At 36.5% G+C, this 17,085-nt stretch overlaps 1 protein-coding gene across 18 annotated transcripts in view; it reads right to left on the minus strand.

The window, feature by feature from the left end:
• Positions 1-17,085, minus strand: part of LOC121853429 (epsin-1-like) — a 129,867-nt gene that overhangs the window by 45,817 nt on the left and 66,965 nt on the right. For 17 of the 18 annotated variants that reach the window (XM_042347547.1, XM_042347546.1, XM_042347548.1 and 14 more), the window contains 2 exons: positions 9,383-9,400; positions 7,411-7,606 (listed from right to left, as the gene is read on the minus strand). In XM_042347547.1, the coding sequence (XP_042203481.1) occupies positions 7,411-7,606; positions 9,383-9,400 (214 nt within the window). The remainder of the gene's footprint in view (positions 1-7,410; positions 7,607-9,382; positions 9,401-17,085) is intronic. The other variant, XM_042347545.1, reaches the window with a different exon arrangement.

The raw sequence follows: 17,085 nt of genomic DNA on the forward strand, positions 1-17,085 counted from the left end.
CCAGTGCCAATTTAGCCGGTGGGGTGGACATCAAGTACTGGATGAAGGGACTCTTCAACATAAGACGACTTCAGGCAAAAACAAAGGTGTTGGCAGCTTCCATTACTGAACTGAACTTTAGTATGCAGATGATCTCACCCTTGTCGCTCACACTGAATGTGACCTACAAGAGATCCTGGTTCAGACACACCTCCACCATCCATCCATACATCTTAATGGTACTACCCTCTCTAATGTTACCCAGTTTCGGTATCTTGGCTCCCACCTGTCCACCAAAGCGGACATTAATGAAGAGATACAGCATTGGAGCAGATGTGCATCTCAAGCCTTTGGCAGACTCCAAAACTGTCTTCAGTTGAAAGGAGCTGAAATTATCTACAGAGTTATATGTATATCGAGCAGAGGTCCTCCCCACCTTGCTATATGGCAGAAAGACATGGGTCACATACAGGAGGCACCTCAAGGCACTTGAAAATATCCACCAACGTAGTCTACATTCCATCCTCCGAGTTTGTTGGGAAGACAAGAGAACAAATGCCAGTAATCTTGCTGACACCAACTGTAGAAGCATCGAGGCTACCATTATCCATGAACAACTACGCTGGACTGGCCATGTTACCCGCATGGACGACGGTAGACTGCCAAAGCAGCTACTTTACAGTCACCTAATGAATAGTAAATGTAAAGCCGGCAGATAACTGAAAAGGTATAAGGATAGTCTTAAGACAAACCTGAAAAAGTGCCAAATTGACCCCCTCACCTGGGAGACAATCACTCCACACCGTAATGCTTGGAGGAGCACCACACGAGGTGTCAATACTTTTGTATTAGCGTGACTGCAAACCGAGGCAGACAAACGCTGCCACCACCCCTCCTGCACTCAAAGTAGCCTTCCACATATGCAACATCTGTAAACAACTCTGCCGGTCCCGTATCGGCCCCTTTAGTCACCTCAAAACTTACCAACGAAGGTGACATCCTTAATAACTCATATCATTGTATCATAGCTGGATGATCGTCATACTCGATTCCGAGTATGGTCACCGTAACTTAGCTCTCGATGCTGCACACAGGAGGAACGAGAACGACAAGATAAGGGCATACAGGGAGAGAATTCAAAACGTTGACCAAGGCAGCTTCACTCCTCTAGTTTTCACAACCTCTAGTGGGATGGGACCAAATGCAAGATGCTTCTACGCCAGACACGCCTGGATGAGATGTCAACTGTCCTTCTCTCTCCTTCGGTCGTCTTTGCTCTGCCTCAAGGGAACGAGAGCATCGGCCCTAAAGCCGACAACAGTTGCAGATATTGACTATGAGGCTACAGTCACTGAATGCGGCATAAATCTGCGGCTCAACTAACTCAACACAGCTAGGATAGCTACTTATGTATTAGGTTATTTAGTATTAAGGTAATAAAATGGTGGCGAAGGTATGGCTATTGGGGGAGGCTGGAGGCCATTTAAAAAAAAAAAAAAAAGTAGTAGTAGTAGTAGTAGTAGCGTGCGTGTGCGTGCGTGTGTGTACTAGCATTGTTCCTTGATGCTCAAATGATTCTAAGTGAACATCATTTTTCCTTATAATTTTACCCCACAGAGGCATAAGCTATGAAGGAGTACAGGTTGTACCTCTCTAGTCCGGCAACCTCGGGACCTGACCGGTGCCGGACCATGGAAATTCACCCTTTACCTGGATAGATAGTGACTTGTGCTTATGCTTGGAAGCACTAGCACCACTTTCTCTGCATCATGGTCTCTTTGAAGACATATTGAAGGGTTAAATGTCGTAGAGTAGCTTCTCAAATCTCGCGAGTTTTTAATTCTTAACGTATTTTATTGGAACAAAAAAAAACAAAAAAAAATTTTGACGGCAGAAACTTGAATTTCGATGGGTTTGAACGGCCCGCCAACGTGCAGACGACGTGCATAATCGTGTAAACAGCGTCATTTCTCTTATATACAAAAGATTCATTATTGTTTATTACTGAATGTCTTTTTTATTGAATTAATGTTTATGTGTGCAAAATGAGCAATACAATTCATTAATAATACGTAGAATATTAAAACACACGAGGAAATGACACAGCATTGATTTCGTTGATTACAAAACCAGTGACTGACTGGTTCTACATATAAAACTGAAGAAAATAAGACCTTGGTTGTAACTGTAGTAAAATTAATATGGTTGTTTTAAGTAATGTTATTTAATGTTAATAAATGGAACAATAGAAGTAGCTAACGATAATGGTAAAGAAAAAAGAGAGATCGCATATGTAAGTGCGCATGCACACACGTGAAAACATATCGTCATTACTTTACATAAGAATATGAAAGCAACACTTATTTAATGTTCATATATATTTTAATTAATGTTTCTGAATTTGTTTTTATTGAATTAATGTTTGTGTGTGCAAAATGAACAATACAATTTATTAATAATACGTGGAATATTAGAGGAGACGAGAAGGCTGCCGGCATTGTTTATGTTAAAGCTTACAAAACCAGTGACTGATTGGTTCTACATATAAAACTAAAGAAAATAAGGCCCTGATTTTAGCTGTAGTAAAATTAATGTAAAAAAATTAATATGGTTGTTTGAAGTACCTGTAATGTTATTTAATGTTAATAAATGGAACAATATAAGTAGCTAACCATTAATGGTAAAAAAAAAAGTGAGACTGCTCGTATGTAAGTGCGCACATGTGAAAATATATCGTCATTACTCTACATAAGAATATGAAAGCAATACTTATTTACTGCTCATATATATTGAAGGGTTAAATGTTGTACTCTGTATAGACTAGCAGAGAGAGAGAGAGAGAGAGAGCAGCCGAACTGCCGGATGTAAACAAACCTTAATTTCCTGCGACTTTTTATTTTTATTAAGGGGATTAGCCCACCCGGGAATAGGTCACTGACCCACATTAGGGCCTGAGGGGCAAAAATTTAATGATCCTGTAATAATAATAATAATTCAGATAAGTAAAAAAAAAGAAAAGAAAAAAAGCTGCCTATCTACCTATTGGACAAACTAAAATCGTTCCGGACCACAGAATGCCGGACTAGAGAGGTACAACCTGTACAACTACGTTGATAATGTCCCTGTAATAAAGAAATTTTCCCAAGCACCCACAACTGTGAGAGATATATAATACAGGCAAACCCCTATTAAGAGGTTTTTCAGTAACATATCCCTCTCATAAATTAATATCTGTCTGTACTGTGTCTTTTTCAAATGCAACTATATATTCCCAAAATGATAATACAGTAGCTACTTAAATACTGATATGCCTTAGGATACAACAAGTTGAGAATTTTCCTATAGTGACCTGATTAATACAGTACTGGAATGTATTAAACAAACGAGAACTCCAACTACCCCAGCATTACTTTAATCTTTGACACAGACCCGCCTGTAGCAGTAGCCCTTAATGGGACCACTGCATTGTTGGAAGTGGGCATGTCATGTCGTTCCCAGAAAGGTTCAACAAGCCAAGTCTGCCAAAAGAGGACCTAGCCTGTCACCAAACGAGCCAATAATAATGATTTCATTTTACCGATGTGCTAAGTTAAATAAATAAAACAGAACCCAGGTATCGTGTACCTTCACCTACCAAGAGACAAACAGGACTAAGTCACCGAGGAAGAGATACCTCGTCCCCTGGGAGATCACTTCATAGGTAAACCCAGTGATCTGAGAGTTTGTCCTTGATGGTGCAAAGACCCCAGACCCAAAGATTCCCTGACCCAGATACTCAACTTTCCAATTCAGGGTAGTCCTAAAAGGACACCCCTCTGGTGGATGAGGCTAAAGACCCGTACTGGGGCCCAGGACCTTGTGGTAACTCTGTGTCTGGAGCTTCACCAGCAACCATTTCAGTAAGGATGGCCCTTCCAGGTGTCAACAGTTACCCACCAACATAAGTTACTGGGTTACCACAGAGATGAGATCCCTAGCCCGAGAATTACTGTTCGACACCACAACCGCATCCAGCCCATACGTGCACGAACTGATCGCTATAAGAACAGCCCAGTCCCAACCATTGTAAAAATTATCAATAACTTGTAATAAACCAGTGTATTCATTCCCAGTAAACACTACTCCTTGCATTGTCACTATGTTGAAATGCACTGTAGTTTGAGCTTTTCCCCATCTAGTTATTATATATCTTATTTGTATCACTTATGTTACTTGTATATTATTTGTAATTCAAAACCCATTCCCCAAATATGTAACTGTATATTTTCAGCCTTCTGGCTGCCAAGCTCTTTCAATAAACCGTTAATTATTATTATTATTATTACAATATTTACTAAATAAATAGAATTTAATAATTGCCATACTGTATATGGCAGACGAAAGAAGCTGCTCAAAGCAATTATGGCAGCACATTTTTTATTATTATTATTAAAAAACAACATTAGTTTGGAATGACAAATTTAAAACAGAATTTGTTTCCAAATATGTCAAGTGATGGTTAAATGAAATAAAATTTAGGAACAGCATACAAAGTATTTACACTACAGGGTATATGAAATACCGTGGATAATGCAAATGCAAGATATGTGTATAACCTTCAAGTTAGGACCAACCCAACTGACCACCACCACATCACAGCTACCACCGACTGTACACCCATTTTTATCACTCAAAACAATAAACAATAACTGTAAAAATGCACAAAAGAATAGTAGTTATAGTAGTTAAAAATATACTGTTTAATGTTAAGAAGTGTGTGTATTACTCTCCCTCACTGTTGTTCCTTCACCACGTTTCTGTCATTTAGCTGTAGTTCACAAGACATGACACCTTTGCTGTTTCGTGATACAAGGTGTGCCTCGTGGAGCACGAATAATTTGGGTCGATTACAAGCTTTTCTATGCATCTAGAAGCTTACAGTTGAATGAGTACAACTTTAATATTTTCCTATATATTTTAATACAGCACAGTATATGCGTATTTGAAAAACTTTTATATATTTTTTTAAGAACCTTCAATATTTCACTAAGCATAACCATTACATCAATAATCTTTGATAGTTTGCATAGAATAAATTATTGTGTGGAGGACTGTGGTCACCAACCCTCAGATATGAGGACAGTAATTGGCTGACTATACTGTACTGTACGTACTGTGTCCTCCACTTATCATCACAATCATTGTAAATTTACAAAATTCATTCACTTGTACACATAAATTTTAATTTATTACTGTACTGTACTCTACTGTATTCTGTAATTATTTGTATTTGTTTATTTGATCTTTTGTGTTATGATGATTATTATATATTAATATTTTATTTAGACATTTATTGAAGATAGATAATTCAGAGTAGTTTAATGGAGACCAAAATGGTATTGGTGAATTTTATGATGCTAGACTTGTTGTTTCTGGAACCTTTGGTGCGTGGATAACAAGCGATACATGTATATAAATACAGGGGGTCCCTGACTCACAAACGTCAGACTTACGAACGCCCGGCGATACGAACGGGGTTAAACTTGATATTTACAGTACAATTTTATTTACCAGATGACTTAATTTTTTACTTCTACTTAATGTATTTTGTCATTCTATTTCTTCTTTCATTTTAAATTAAGTGATATTAGATGTATATAAGGACTTAGGCTATGATATAGTGGGATTATAAACATTGTTCTGTAAGTACATGTTGCATATAGCATGTGTTCCGACTTACATACAAATCTGACTTGAGAACGTCCTCAGGAACGGAACCTGTTCATAATCCTGGGACCCCATGTATATACTAAGCATACATGTATGTACTATGTATAGATACTAGTTTATACAGTAAGACCCCTCCTAAGTCAGACAAGTTCTGTCTTAGAGGGGTTGCTTGGGGCATCAACTGGGCAAGGCATCAGTTCCCACATGCTTGTTGCTGCGACCACTGCTCACCGTATACATTCATTTATTTTTTCACATTTAATGCTTCCTGGTGTACTACTATAGCCTTTACAGAAAGTAAAGGCAAAACAACACCATTGAGGATCACTGGGAGAAAAAGAATGGTGCTCAAAACTACCAATTGAAGAGAAACAGAAGATATTAGACAAAATTGATGATGGGATCTCCACGAGAAGTTTGGACTGAAGATTTAAGTGCATACTAAATATAAGTGTAACTATATACAAAGTGGAAGTAAATATAAGTGTGAATATTGTATAAGTATTGTAAGTGTAAGCAGCTCCTATCGTCCTCCACATCAAGATTCATCTGCTACAATATAAGTAAGTGCAGTGTAAATGTCCTGTATACTGTTTAGTTTAATTTTGTTTCTGGAAAGAAGTTTTCAACAAAATGAAGGTTGAAAGAACCCAGGGAGAAGGTCATGCATAAGTCGGACAGCCTTGAGCCCCATACAGTCCAAATTAGAGGGGGTCTTACTGTATACACAATATTATTTTATTACAGAACAGTGAGGTAGTACGTGTATTTTGGACTAATACAATCAACCCAGAGTCATCACGATATTCAATTAGTGAGTATAGAGAGTACTTTGTAATACTGGTTTCAAATTTAGGCATCTACAGAATTTTTTTTTTGTAAATACCGAAGAAATATGTACCTATTGGTTAGAAGTGTTAAATGTGCATCTGAACACAATGGTGATTGTAGAAAAAAAGTGTCATTTTAAAAAGCACAATACCTTTTACAGAAATAGCTTGAGTGTTTACCTAATGATCTAAAGTTTTCCTCCAATGAAGTACATCCATAAGGTCACAGTATCTCTCTCCCTCAGCTGAATTGCCTTACTGACACGTGTCTACTATATATGACCTGAGAGGCTGCCCAGACACTACCTTGTTGTGTCAAGACTTGTGACAACATTATTTGTATGTATGATACTGGCAGTAGTTTGAGCCCAATCACGCTGTATCAGGACTCGGGGAAAGTCAGCAAGACCATGTTGGTCTTTTTGCTGACCCGAGTGACACCTACCATAGTCAATACCCAAGAAGCTGCCATGGTAACATATATAAGCACCTAACTTGTGAGTAAGACATTTTTCTGTATCCAACTAGTGTAAATATCTCTAGAAATCATGAGATTATAAGTAAAGCCTCCTGTCAATACATAATGTGACAGGTAAACTGAATAAAAATCTTGTAAATATACTGTAAACACACATAAGGTGATTGAATAAAAAAAAATGTTTCTCATCTTCCAGGAGCGCCCTCCCCTCCCCCCACCTCCCTGCATATGCCCATGGTTTCATACTACAGACAGACCACATACCAAATCTTCATGACCTCTGCATAAATAACCACAAATTGTACGGAGTTTCTATAATGAATTCTTTCCAATCTGACCTACTGAAACTAATTGAGAAAAACAAATATTTATATACTGTACTGTACAGGTATATTGTTGTTATGAGAAACTTACCTTAGGTTGTGTGCCGTGTTGTGGAGAAGCATTAGTAGCAGAAGCCGGCATGCCCCAGGGATCAAGACTGGTGGACTCTGGAGGGGTAGAGGCTGAACGTGCCCCGGCACCATTAACTCCGCCGTGAGGGTTAAAATTGATATCTAGGAGGTCATTCATGGCCGATAGATCCTCTTTCTGGTGGCGCTTGAACTCCCTGTAGTGAGAACAGCAATACCCAATGCTTGTGGTGATTAGCTATACCAATGTAAACACCAGAAGGGAGGGAGAGGAAGGGTGAGATAAGAGAGGGAGAGAAAAGAAAGAAAGACCCTTCATATTTGTTCTGGCAATAGGAAACACTTGGCATCAATGGGTTTTGGTCATAAGTCTGACAACATACTGTACTCTATATTGGAACAGTGAACTAACAGCACAGTTTCAAGCAGGCTTATCTGAAAGCTAAATCATAGCACTAGTATGTTCTAAAGCCAGTTTCCTCCACTTTCTTGCAGTTTTAATACTCTGTATTTTTTTTTTTTTATAATTTTGTTAAAAAATTTGTTTGCACTAAGTTTACACCGAGAATGACAATCTTATATCAGTTCAGTATGTTATATTTCCTCCATTTTGTTGACTTCACGTGAATTATGGTACAGCTATTAGTATAAGTGCATGTAAGGAAATCCTATAGTGTTTGGTTACCTGAAAACCATCAATTGTATATAAAAAACACTATAGATTCATTGTAGGTGAGAGCAGTCAAGGCTGTAAATAAAAGTTAACTGGTTCACTGTTGTTGCAAGTTGCTGTTGCCACTGTTAATCATTACACACTGGAAATAGTCAATGTGAACATCAGAAGAGCAGGATTTGGTATGTTTTCCCAAGATCTTATTAAAGCAACAATGAAGTGCACCAAATAAATGTTAAGCCATTCAATGATAGCAAAATATTCCACATGATACTTTGGCTGTGATACTTGGCCTTACTAAAGCTGCCGGTTAACACAGAGGTCAATAACAAGTGTCATGAATATTAACACTATAAATGGTTATAAATATTTTACAGAGAAGAAATATATACTCTTGGATTATAATGACCTTTACCACTACATGTATCACTGATGAAGGTAAAACTATAAGAAATATGACAATAATTAACCTGAAGGGAAGTTAACTGAAGATGAACTGTATTCCATATCTTACATAGGTTACTAAATATTAAACCTTCCACCAATGAACATCATGTGCACTTCTCCTGCACTCCAAACACAATGGTAAACACACAAACGCCAAGAGACATTTCACCTCCAAACTTAATGACAAGATCCTTCACCATCACTTAGCTCTTTCATCAAGAAATTGTCAGTTGTTTACACTATGTAAATGTAATGCATCTAGAAGTATTCATAGAAAAGGAAGTGGATATTCAGTCAGAAAAAACATGAAGCAGAAGTAAGGGAGAATAATAAAATTCTGAAAAGTAAAATTAAGCAATTTTTTTAAGTTTACAAAATTTGATACTATGTGGAACACTCCTAAATGGAGCTGCATTGTCCATACTACTAAAGAAAAGAACGATTAATGGCAAGAATGACGACCCATTCTGCCTTAAGAGAGCTTCACTCGGGGAGGGGGAGGGACCAAGGCCAACACCTTCACATTAACTAGGTATAACTGTAGCCAATGACATATTCTAATATTTTACCTTCATATAAAACAAAAATCATTATTGACAAACATCAGCATACATTGACACTTCCTATAATACATCACACATTCATGTTCTCAGTTTAGATCAAAATACAGTACTGATTTTAGATAGTTTTTTTTAAATCAATATTCCAATACAAAAAAGAATTCAACAAATTTTAAATGAGAACTTTTAAAATGGATAAACTAAAAGACTCGGGTTTCATTCTTTGCCAGATCCAGGACAGACAAACATCTATAAACTAAGACTACACCAACGAAAATCAAGAAAAAACTTACGATGGCGACCATTCTCTCCTAAAAGAAAAGAAAAGTAGAGTACAATAGTAACAGGCCTGAGTAGATAAGAAATATTTGTACAAGTTACATATATATAAAAAAAAGTTTGCCACATACATGAATAAACATCTAATAAGTTGTTCTTTATAACCTAAAAATTTCATGAATTTTTAGACACAACATAAGTGTAATAATGCGATGGACATAATCCAGCACAGTAAAACCTCAGCAATATTTCCAGTTCCTGCAATATTCTCATTATCAGATACTGTACCGCACTGTTTACCCATCAACTTGTATACCAAAAATTTCTGTCACAAATCCATATGCCTTTGTTTATAATCAGTCTCCATTTATTAAAGATTCATAGTTATCCTCGCCACCTGTGTTATCCCTCTGGTGAGACAAGAGGTCTACCCTTCTCAGATCCTTGTGTCACCAGATAGTGTCCAGGTTTTCTCTTAAAGCTCAGTCAGACTCGCATAAAGTTTTGTGACTATACTGATATGATCAAAAATATAATACTAATCATTACGAAAACAAATTCAATGCGTGCAAAGGCGATGGATTATAGAAATGTCGCGCATCTCCGCAAAAGAGTCATGATAAATTCCTTTCATTCAACAAGTCCCAAAACTTCGACTCATTCCTCCTCCTTGTTATATATATGTATGTTTATATGCTGCCTTTATTGAATATATATATTATATATTATGTTACTTCTTACCAAAGTCAGAAAGTGTTTAGGCTTGTGTAAACACGAAATGTGTTAGGCACGTTGTAACCAAGAACAGAGAATAAACGACCAGCCAGACAGACCATGTGACTCGTCATTCTCCCATTAAATAACGCAAGATACTACACTCCTCTTGCTTGTTTACCTAATTTCCTGCAGTATAAACACCTACCAAAACACATTTCAACCCTATTCTACACTCCACCAACGTACTATGGGAACTTATTCACCCATGCCCCTTCCCTTATACTTCTTGTTTACTGTCACACAAATTCCCTTATACCCTTCCTATTCCGTTCTATTCTCTCACATCAACATTACCATGAGTGTGTTTTGCTCACTCTCGAGACTACCTACAATGAAACCTCCACATAACGGACTTCTCTCTCCATATGCTCCAATAGCTGGGGGGCTTCACTCATATATATCGGACACTCAATATAATGGACTTAAATCGCTATATAGTTCATTAGATTGATGTGTCGCATCTAACGGACCCTCGATATGGCAGACTTTTACCACCACGCAGTCCGTTAGTAGAGGTTTCACGTTCTTCAACAATTCCTTCCTCCCTCGTGCCATTCATATAAAAGGTCTTATTCCTAATTGAGACCCACAAGGTGTAACTGAGACAATGGGAATCTTACAGGTGCAGACACAGACATGTCAAAATTAATATATGAAAACAAGGATGAGTTACTGGTAAGCTGTGCCAACAAATGAATCCAATCCTCCTCTCTTGAGTGTATAAGTATATGTGTGAAAAATTTGAGTGAGTGACAATTTGTTTCACTACAGAATTAATCAAAAGCTTAAAAAAAGAATTAATTAATACAGCTTAAAAAGAGAATTAATCAACACAGCTTAAAAAAATTCACCAATACAGCTTAAAGATACAGTGATATCTCCATTAGCCGGAACAATTGGTGCAGAGTACCTCCGGGAATGAAAGATTTTTGGGTAACGAGACGACTCTCTCAAAGCAGGAAAAAAATTCCTCATCCCCGGAATTTTCCAGGTAACGGAAAAATTTCCTGGGAAGTTCCAGAAAATGCCCATTACATCATCTCTCTAACCAGGAAAAATATACCCCATCCCTGAAATTTTCTGGGTACTGAAAATTTTGTATTGGAATTTCCGGAAAATGCACCCGATTTTCATCTCTCAAGCTCGGAAAAAAATCCTCCATCCCAGAATTTTCCGGGTACCGGGAAAATTTTCTCAGAAATTTACGGAAAATGTGCCCCTCAGAAAATAGTTCCCAAAGTCGGGATTTCCCGGATAATTCCGGTATTGGGAACGATTTTCTGAGAAAATTTCAATTCCGGCTATCGGAGAATTCAGGGTTCGAGGGATTCTGGCTAACGGAGATATTACTTACAATTAATCAGCACAGCTTAAAAAATAATTAATCAACACAGCTTAAAAAAATAATTAATCAACACAGCTTAAAAAAATTATTCAACACAGCTTAAAAATACAATTAATCAACACAGCTTAAAAAAGAATTAATAAACATAACTTAAAAAAGAATTAATCAAAACAGCTAAAAAATTTATTTAACCAACACAGTTTAAACAAAGAATTAATAAATACAGCTTAAAAAAGAATTAATAAACATAACTTAAAAACAGAATTAGTCCACACAGCTTTAAACAACAACTATAGCACTGATCCTATAATCTCACCTTGTGGCTGAACCAAGAAGTAAACAACCCAAGTATTAATCCATTAAGACTTATGATGAAAACACAGGTGAACTCTGGATATAGTTGGCTGGGAATATAATAATTAGTGGTGTCCTCTCATCACAGCCAAGACACCTTCACAAACCCCAGTCACTATTTAAAATATAAGGCAATGAGTTCTGGCATCAAACTAAAATGTGTGTAACTCACCTGTCAGCCAGGTAGGCCATACTGTAATTTCAGGCATCAACCCATTCAGTTGCAGCTGACTTCCACACTACCACTGAGAGGAGGGAGGATAGCTGAGTCACTTAGCTTTAAACTTGGCCATAAAATGGGACATCAGTATCATTCCATCATTCATGGCCTAAAGCCTTCCACTAAAAGACTCTAGCACATGAGGCCAACTAGATATAATGTAGGGAGGATGAAGATCAGAATAATTATTGTTTGTACAAGGAACTTAACCATTCCAAATAGTACACAGGAGGGAACAAGGACAGTACCTGTAACTAACCTGATGAGCTTCCCTTCCCCACAGTCCATCAACATAGTTCCGAGTCTAAGCAGATCTCAGCATATGTTTTACTTGCTGATTCTTTGTCTGATGGACTGAATGGGCTAGTGTCTCATAAAGACCAATAATAATTGTAACTCCCATAACCCCTCGAGGCACAAATCAACTGAGTCAATTATCAAAGACAATTGACTCTGGAAGTTCGATGGTCCAACAATATGTTTGTTTATGCACAACTCTAACTTTAAGACAAAAAATAACAGCCAAAACCTTACAAAGAGAATGATAAAAATTTTCCTCAGCTTATAAGGCACAAAGTGAATGATTTTAGGCCCACAGAAAAACTTGTCCTTTCTTTGCCAAGAACTCTACTCAACCTAAGTCTTGTTCCAACCAGAAAACGACAAACTGCAACACAACTAAATTGCTTTCCCTGTGCAAGATGCCACAAAATCCTTCTTCCCAAAGGTAAGCCTCTTAGTCATGGACCAAAGCAAGAACATCTACTTCAATATTCCCAGAAGAAATAAGGAACTTAAGAACAGGAACCATGGACAGGTTAACACTCTCAAGCACCCAGACGTGTATCATGTGTTCACTATATCATCATCCAATCGGCACGGATGCGAAAATCGCATCACTTATAAGAGAAAAAATCATGAAAAATCGAGTAATTCCAATTGACGCTTGAGATTTTGGCGCATCATTCCTGAAGACCTCCTCTCTCGTGGCAATCTATCACTAATTAGCTACATGGCAACTGCCCATAGAGTGACGTTATAAAAAGTTAAGTGTTCTCCCAGCAGTCAAGCTAAGAGGTGGAGTGAGTTCCCCCATTAAAAATTTATCTTGCTATGCACCCCATGCACTTGGACTGTCCATTGTGCAGTAATATTCACCTGCAAAGTGTTTATAAAGATTTCATCTATTTACAGTATTCAAATTTTTAACCCCATATGTGTAAAATGTTTAATAATACCTTTTGTGGATATGATAACTGTCTGAGCTATCTGTAAAAGTGATGAAAGATGTTGTGAAGTGTTTTATAAGTGCTTATTTGTTTATTTTAGGATATTTCACTTGTTCAAACTCGCAAGCATCACATGTGTAAACTATGTAATAAATCCCCTTCTGTGGATACGATAAATGCCTAAGCATCTACTATGACACTGAAATATGAGATTGTTTTAAAATACAGTATCAGCATAATATTAAAAAGATGTACAGTGATCCCACGGTTAACGAGCGCCTCGGTTAACGAAATTTTGATGAACGAATTACCTTCCATAAGAATATTAAATTCGGTTAACAAAAAAAATTTGGTTAACGAATTCCTTACAAATTTTTCCTTACATGTTTTTGCCTGCTCACCAGCTGTAGTATTAGTCTGCCAATACAGTAATCGGTTTTAAGGCTTAAATTTGTTACCATTTGAGTAAATATCAAGAAGGTTGTACTATTCAATAATTTTCCAAGTCTTATATTAAATTTTTAGTCATTTTAACAATTATTTAACATAATTGAAGTACAGGGAACTAGTTTTTAGCGCGCCAAACAGCCACTTGACTCACCCAGAATGGCGTCAGTTTGTGTCCCTGCTCAGTGGAGGAAGCATCTTGCTTGAGACTCTCTTGAACATAAACTATTTTTTACGTTTTTACAGTACACAATTATTGGTCATTCTGAAATTTATTTTACATAATGACAATATATAATGCAGTGCAGTGTTGATTTAAAGAAAATAATCTTGAATTACACCTAGTGAACTTAAAATTTTATGGGTGAAATGGCAGCATGAAGCATGGGGTGACTTCCCTTCCACCCCCACTTCTAATTCCCATCATCATCATCATCATCAACCAGGAGCCTTCTACATGCACACCTCATAGTAAGTGTACTTTACTGCATTTATTTTTAGTTTGTATGTAATTTTTGGTGAGCTGGAACCAATTACCCAAAATCCCATTGAAACAATGGTTTCGGTTAACAAAATTTTCGGTTAACGAACGACCTTCTGGAACGAATTGTGTTCGTTAACCGAGGGACCACTGTATTATTGAACAGCATAGTACAGTATGTTACACTCCAGTATGTATAACAAAATAGTACTCAACGTGGGGATGGATTTTTTTCTAAAATCACTTACAGCCAAACTGTACACGCTAACAAAATTCTAAAACCACCATAACATACCTAGACACTTACACTAACCAAAGGAATAATAAAAAGTACAAAGTATATAACAAAATAATTGCTAAAACTAAAAGGTGTGAAAATTTTTAGAAAAAATTCTAGATATTGTATTCTTTTTCCTTTTCTTTTTTCAATTTACCAATATAAATCAGAAAAATGTCAATTTTTTTTTTTATCTAACACTAATTGTTCTTGGTTGTTTGTTGGCTAAAATAAAAGATGACTGTATTGAAAACTGTAATACATGACTTGACTTCAAAATTATTTTTCATGTTTTTTACCTTTTTCTGGTTTCTTGTGAAACCGCAATACATTGTATGTAGAATAAAGTTAGTTTACACAAAAAAAGAACCGATCGGTTACCAAAAAACTACTTTGGGGAAAAAAAAAAAAAAAAAAAAAAAAAACAGAGTGGCTGTTCCGTGCAAAAAAGTCATCAGTAGCCTGTGCGTGGGAAGGGTAGATGCTATAATTATATAAGGCAATGCCTGAGTGTTATTAACCTCTGGGGTTGTCTCCCAGGTTCAGGTCATCTCCCCAAACACCGAGTAACCAGCTTAGTCAAACCTACGTAATAAGCTTAGACATACTGTACTGTACCTCCCACAAGGTTTATATTGTTAATATCCCCCAGGTTCAGGTATCTCACTAATAACAAGCTCAAGCAAGCTTAAACAAAGTAAAGAAAAATATTTCTCTGCAGAGTGAAGTTAACAAATGAACAGAGAGCACAAGAAACTACCACCACACCTTCTGATTAATTAACCACTTGGCTTAGGACCACATCTTGTGAAGTGTGTTTGGAGAGCTTCGGGTCAAGTCACATGACGTTTTTATCTTTCCCAGGCCTATTTGAATAAAGAGGACGGTCCTGGCTAGATTATGTTGCCAAGTAGGTATTTATCCTTCACTCAGTCACTCATGAGAGCCTCCCAGTCTCTTCTCAGTAGTTTCTCAGCTTTTGTGATGTAGGAATCTCACCCTTGGTCTTGACTCACATCACCGTGTGTTTTGACCCCACAACCCCCAAGCTCATGTCTAGTACAGTATTATGGTCAATTACTAGAGCCTTATTAATGATTATTAATAGTGTAAATAGTAATAACAGTTGTTAATAGTGTAAATAGTAATAACATAGTTGTTAATAATGTCAATAGTAATAACATAGTTGTTAATAATGTCAATAGTAATAACATAGTTGTTAATAATGTCAATAGTAATAACATAGTTGTTAATAGTGTCAATAGTAATAACATAGTTGTTAATAATGTCAATAGTAATAACATAGTTGTTAATAGTGTAAATAGTAATAACATAGTTGTTAATAGTGTAAATAGTAATAACATAGTTGTTAATAGTGTAAATAATAATAACATAGTTGTTAATAATGTAAATAGTAATAAAATAGTTGTTAATAGTGTAAATAGTATTAACATGGTTGTTAATAGTGTACAGTGGTGGGCACAGCTAAACGAAAAGTTAGCTTCGCTAACCGCTAATCTGCTAACTAAAAAGTTAACTTCGCTAACGCTAAACAGCAAAAAAATTAGCGGAAGCTAACGCTAACCGCTAACTTTTATTATATGAATTTAGCTTCGTATTTTTTTTGGGGGGGGGGGGCTCTAAAACCCTTAAAAACAGACCTAGAGCTGAAATTTTCATATGTTGTCTTGTAGCTTAGACATAGATCTTTCCAAAAAGGTATAGCACGCCAAGATCAGATGATGATCAAGGTGCACACAAATAATTAAATGAACAAATGAAATTAAACATTAGTTTAAATTCAAGTTTCAACATATACTTTATAATCTTTATTTACTGTACAAAAAGACAAAGTATTAAACGAATCCAAAAACTATAGTACTGTATAGCATAGGTAGCAAATAGCATCATGCCAAGATCAGATGATGATCAACTTATCAAGGTGTACACTGTACACAATTTCACAAATAATTAATTTGCATTCTCATACAACCTATCGGCCTTATTCATTATTCATGTAAACATGCAATACCAACCACATACACATTATACCAGTGCATTTTTATATAACTTATTGTTGGTCTTAGTCATATAATTAAACAGAAAACTCTAAACTTTAATGAAAAGTAAGTTTATAGAAAATTTTGTTTGGCGCACACCTTGGATGACATCCTGGTTATGAACTTATGCAGTAGGTACTTAGCATAACCGAGTGGTTCTCAACCTGGGGACCATAGCCCCCAAGAGAGCCACGGCAAGAATTTTGGGGAGCCACGGCGAGCTGTCATAAATTGCATGTTTCCAAATAATGTTGGGAATCTGAATTAAACAAAACTTATATTACTTATTTTGACTTGGCAGAAGAGAATTTTCATTCTTTTTTTGTCATTTTGTTTAATCATAACGACAACACAATTTTAATATTTACATACAGGTAGTTCTGCTATAACGCGATAATTGTGTTCTTGTAAAATATCGTGTTATAGAAAATCGCGTAATAGAAATAACAGGGCTTATGGAGGAAATAGGGTTAGGTGCAGATTACTCGAAATCGAAAAAATTTAGTAGTTAGCCTAACACAAAGGAT

Source organism: Homarus americanus, unplaced genomic scaffold, assembly GCF_018991925.1.
Source record: "Homarus americanus isolate GMGI-L3 unplaced genomic scaffold, GMGI_Hamer_2.0 scaffold4896, whole genome shotgun sequence".
Classification (NCBI taxonomy): Eukaryota; Metazoa; Arthropoda; class Malacostraca; order Decapoda; family Nephropidae; genus Homarus; species Homarus americanus.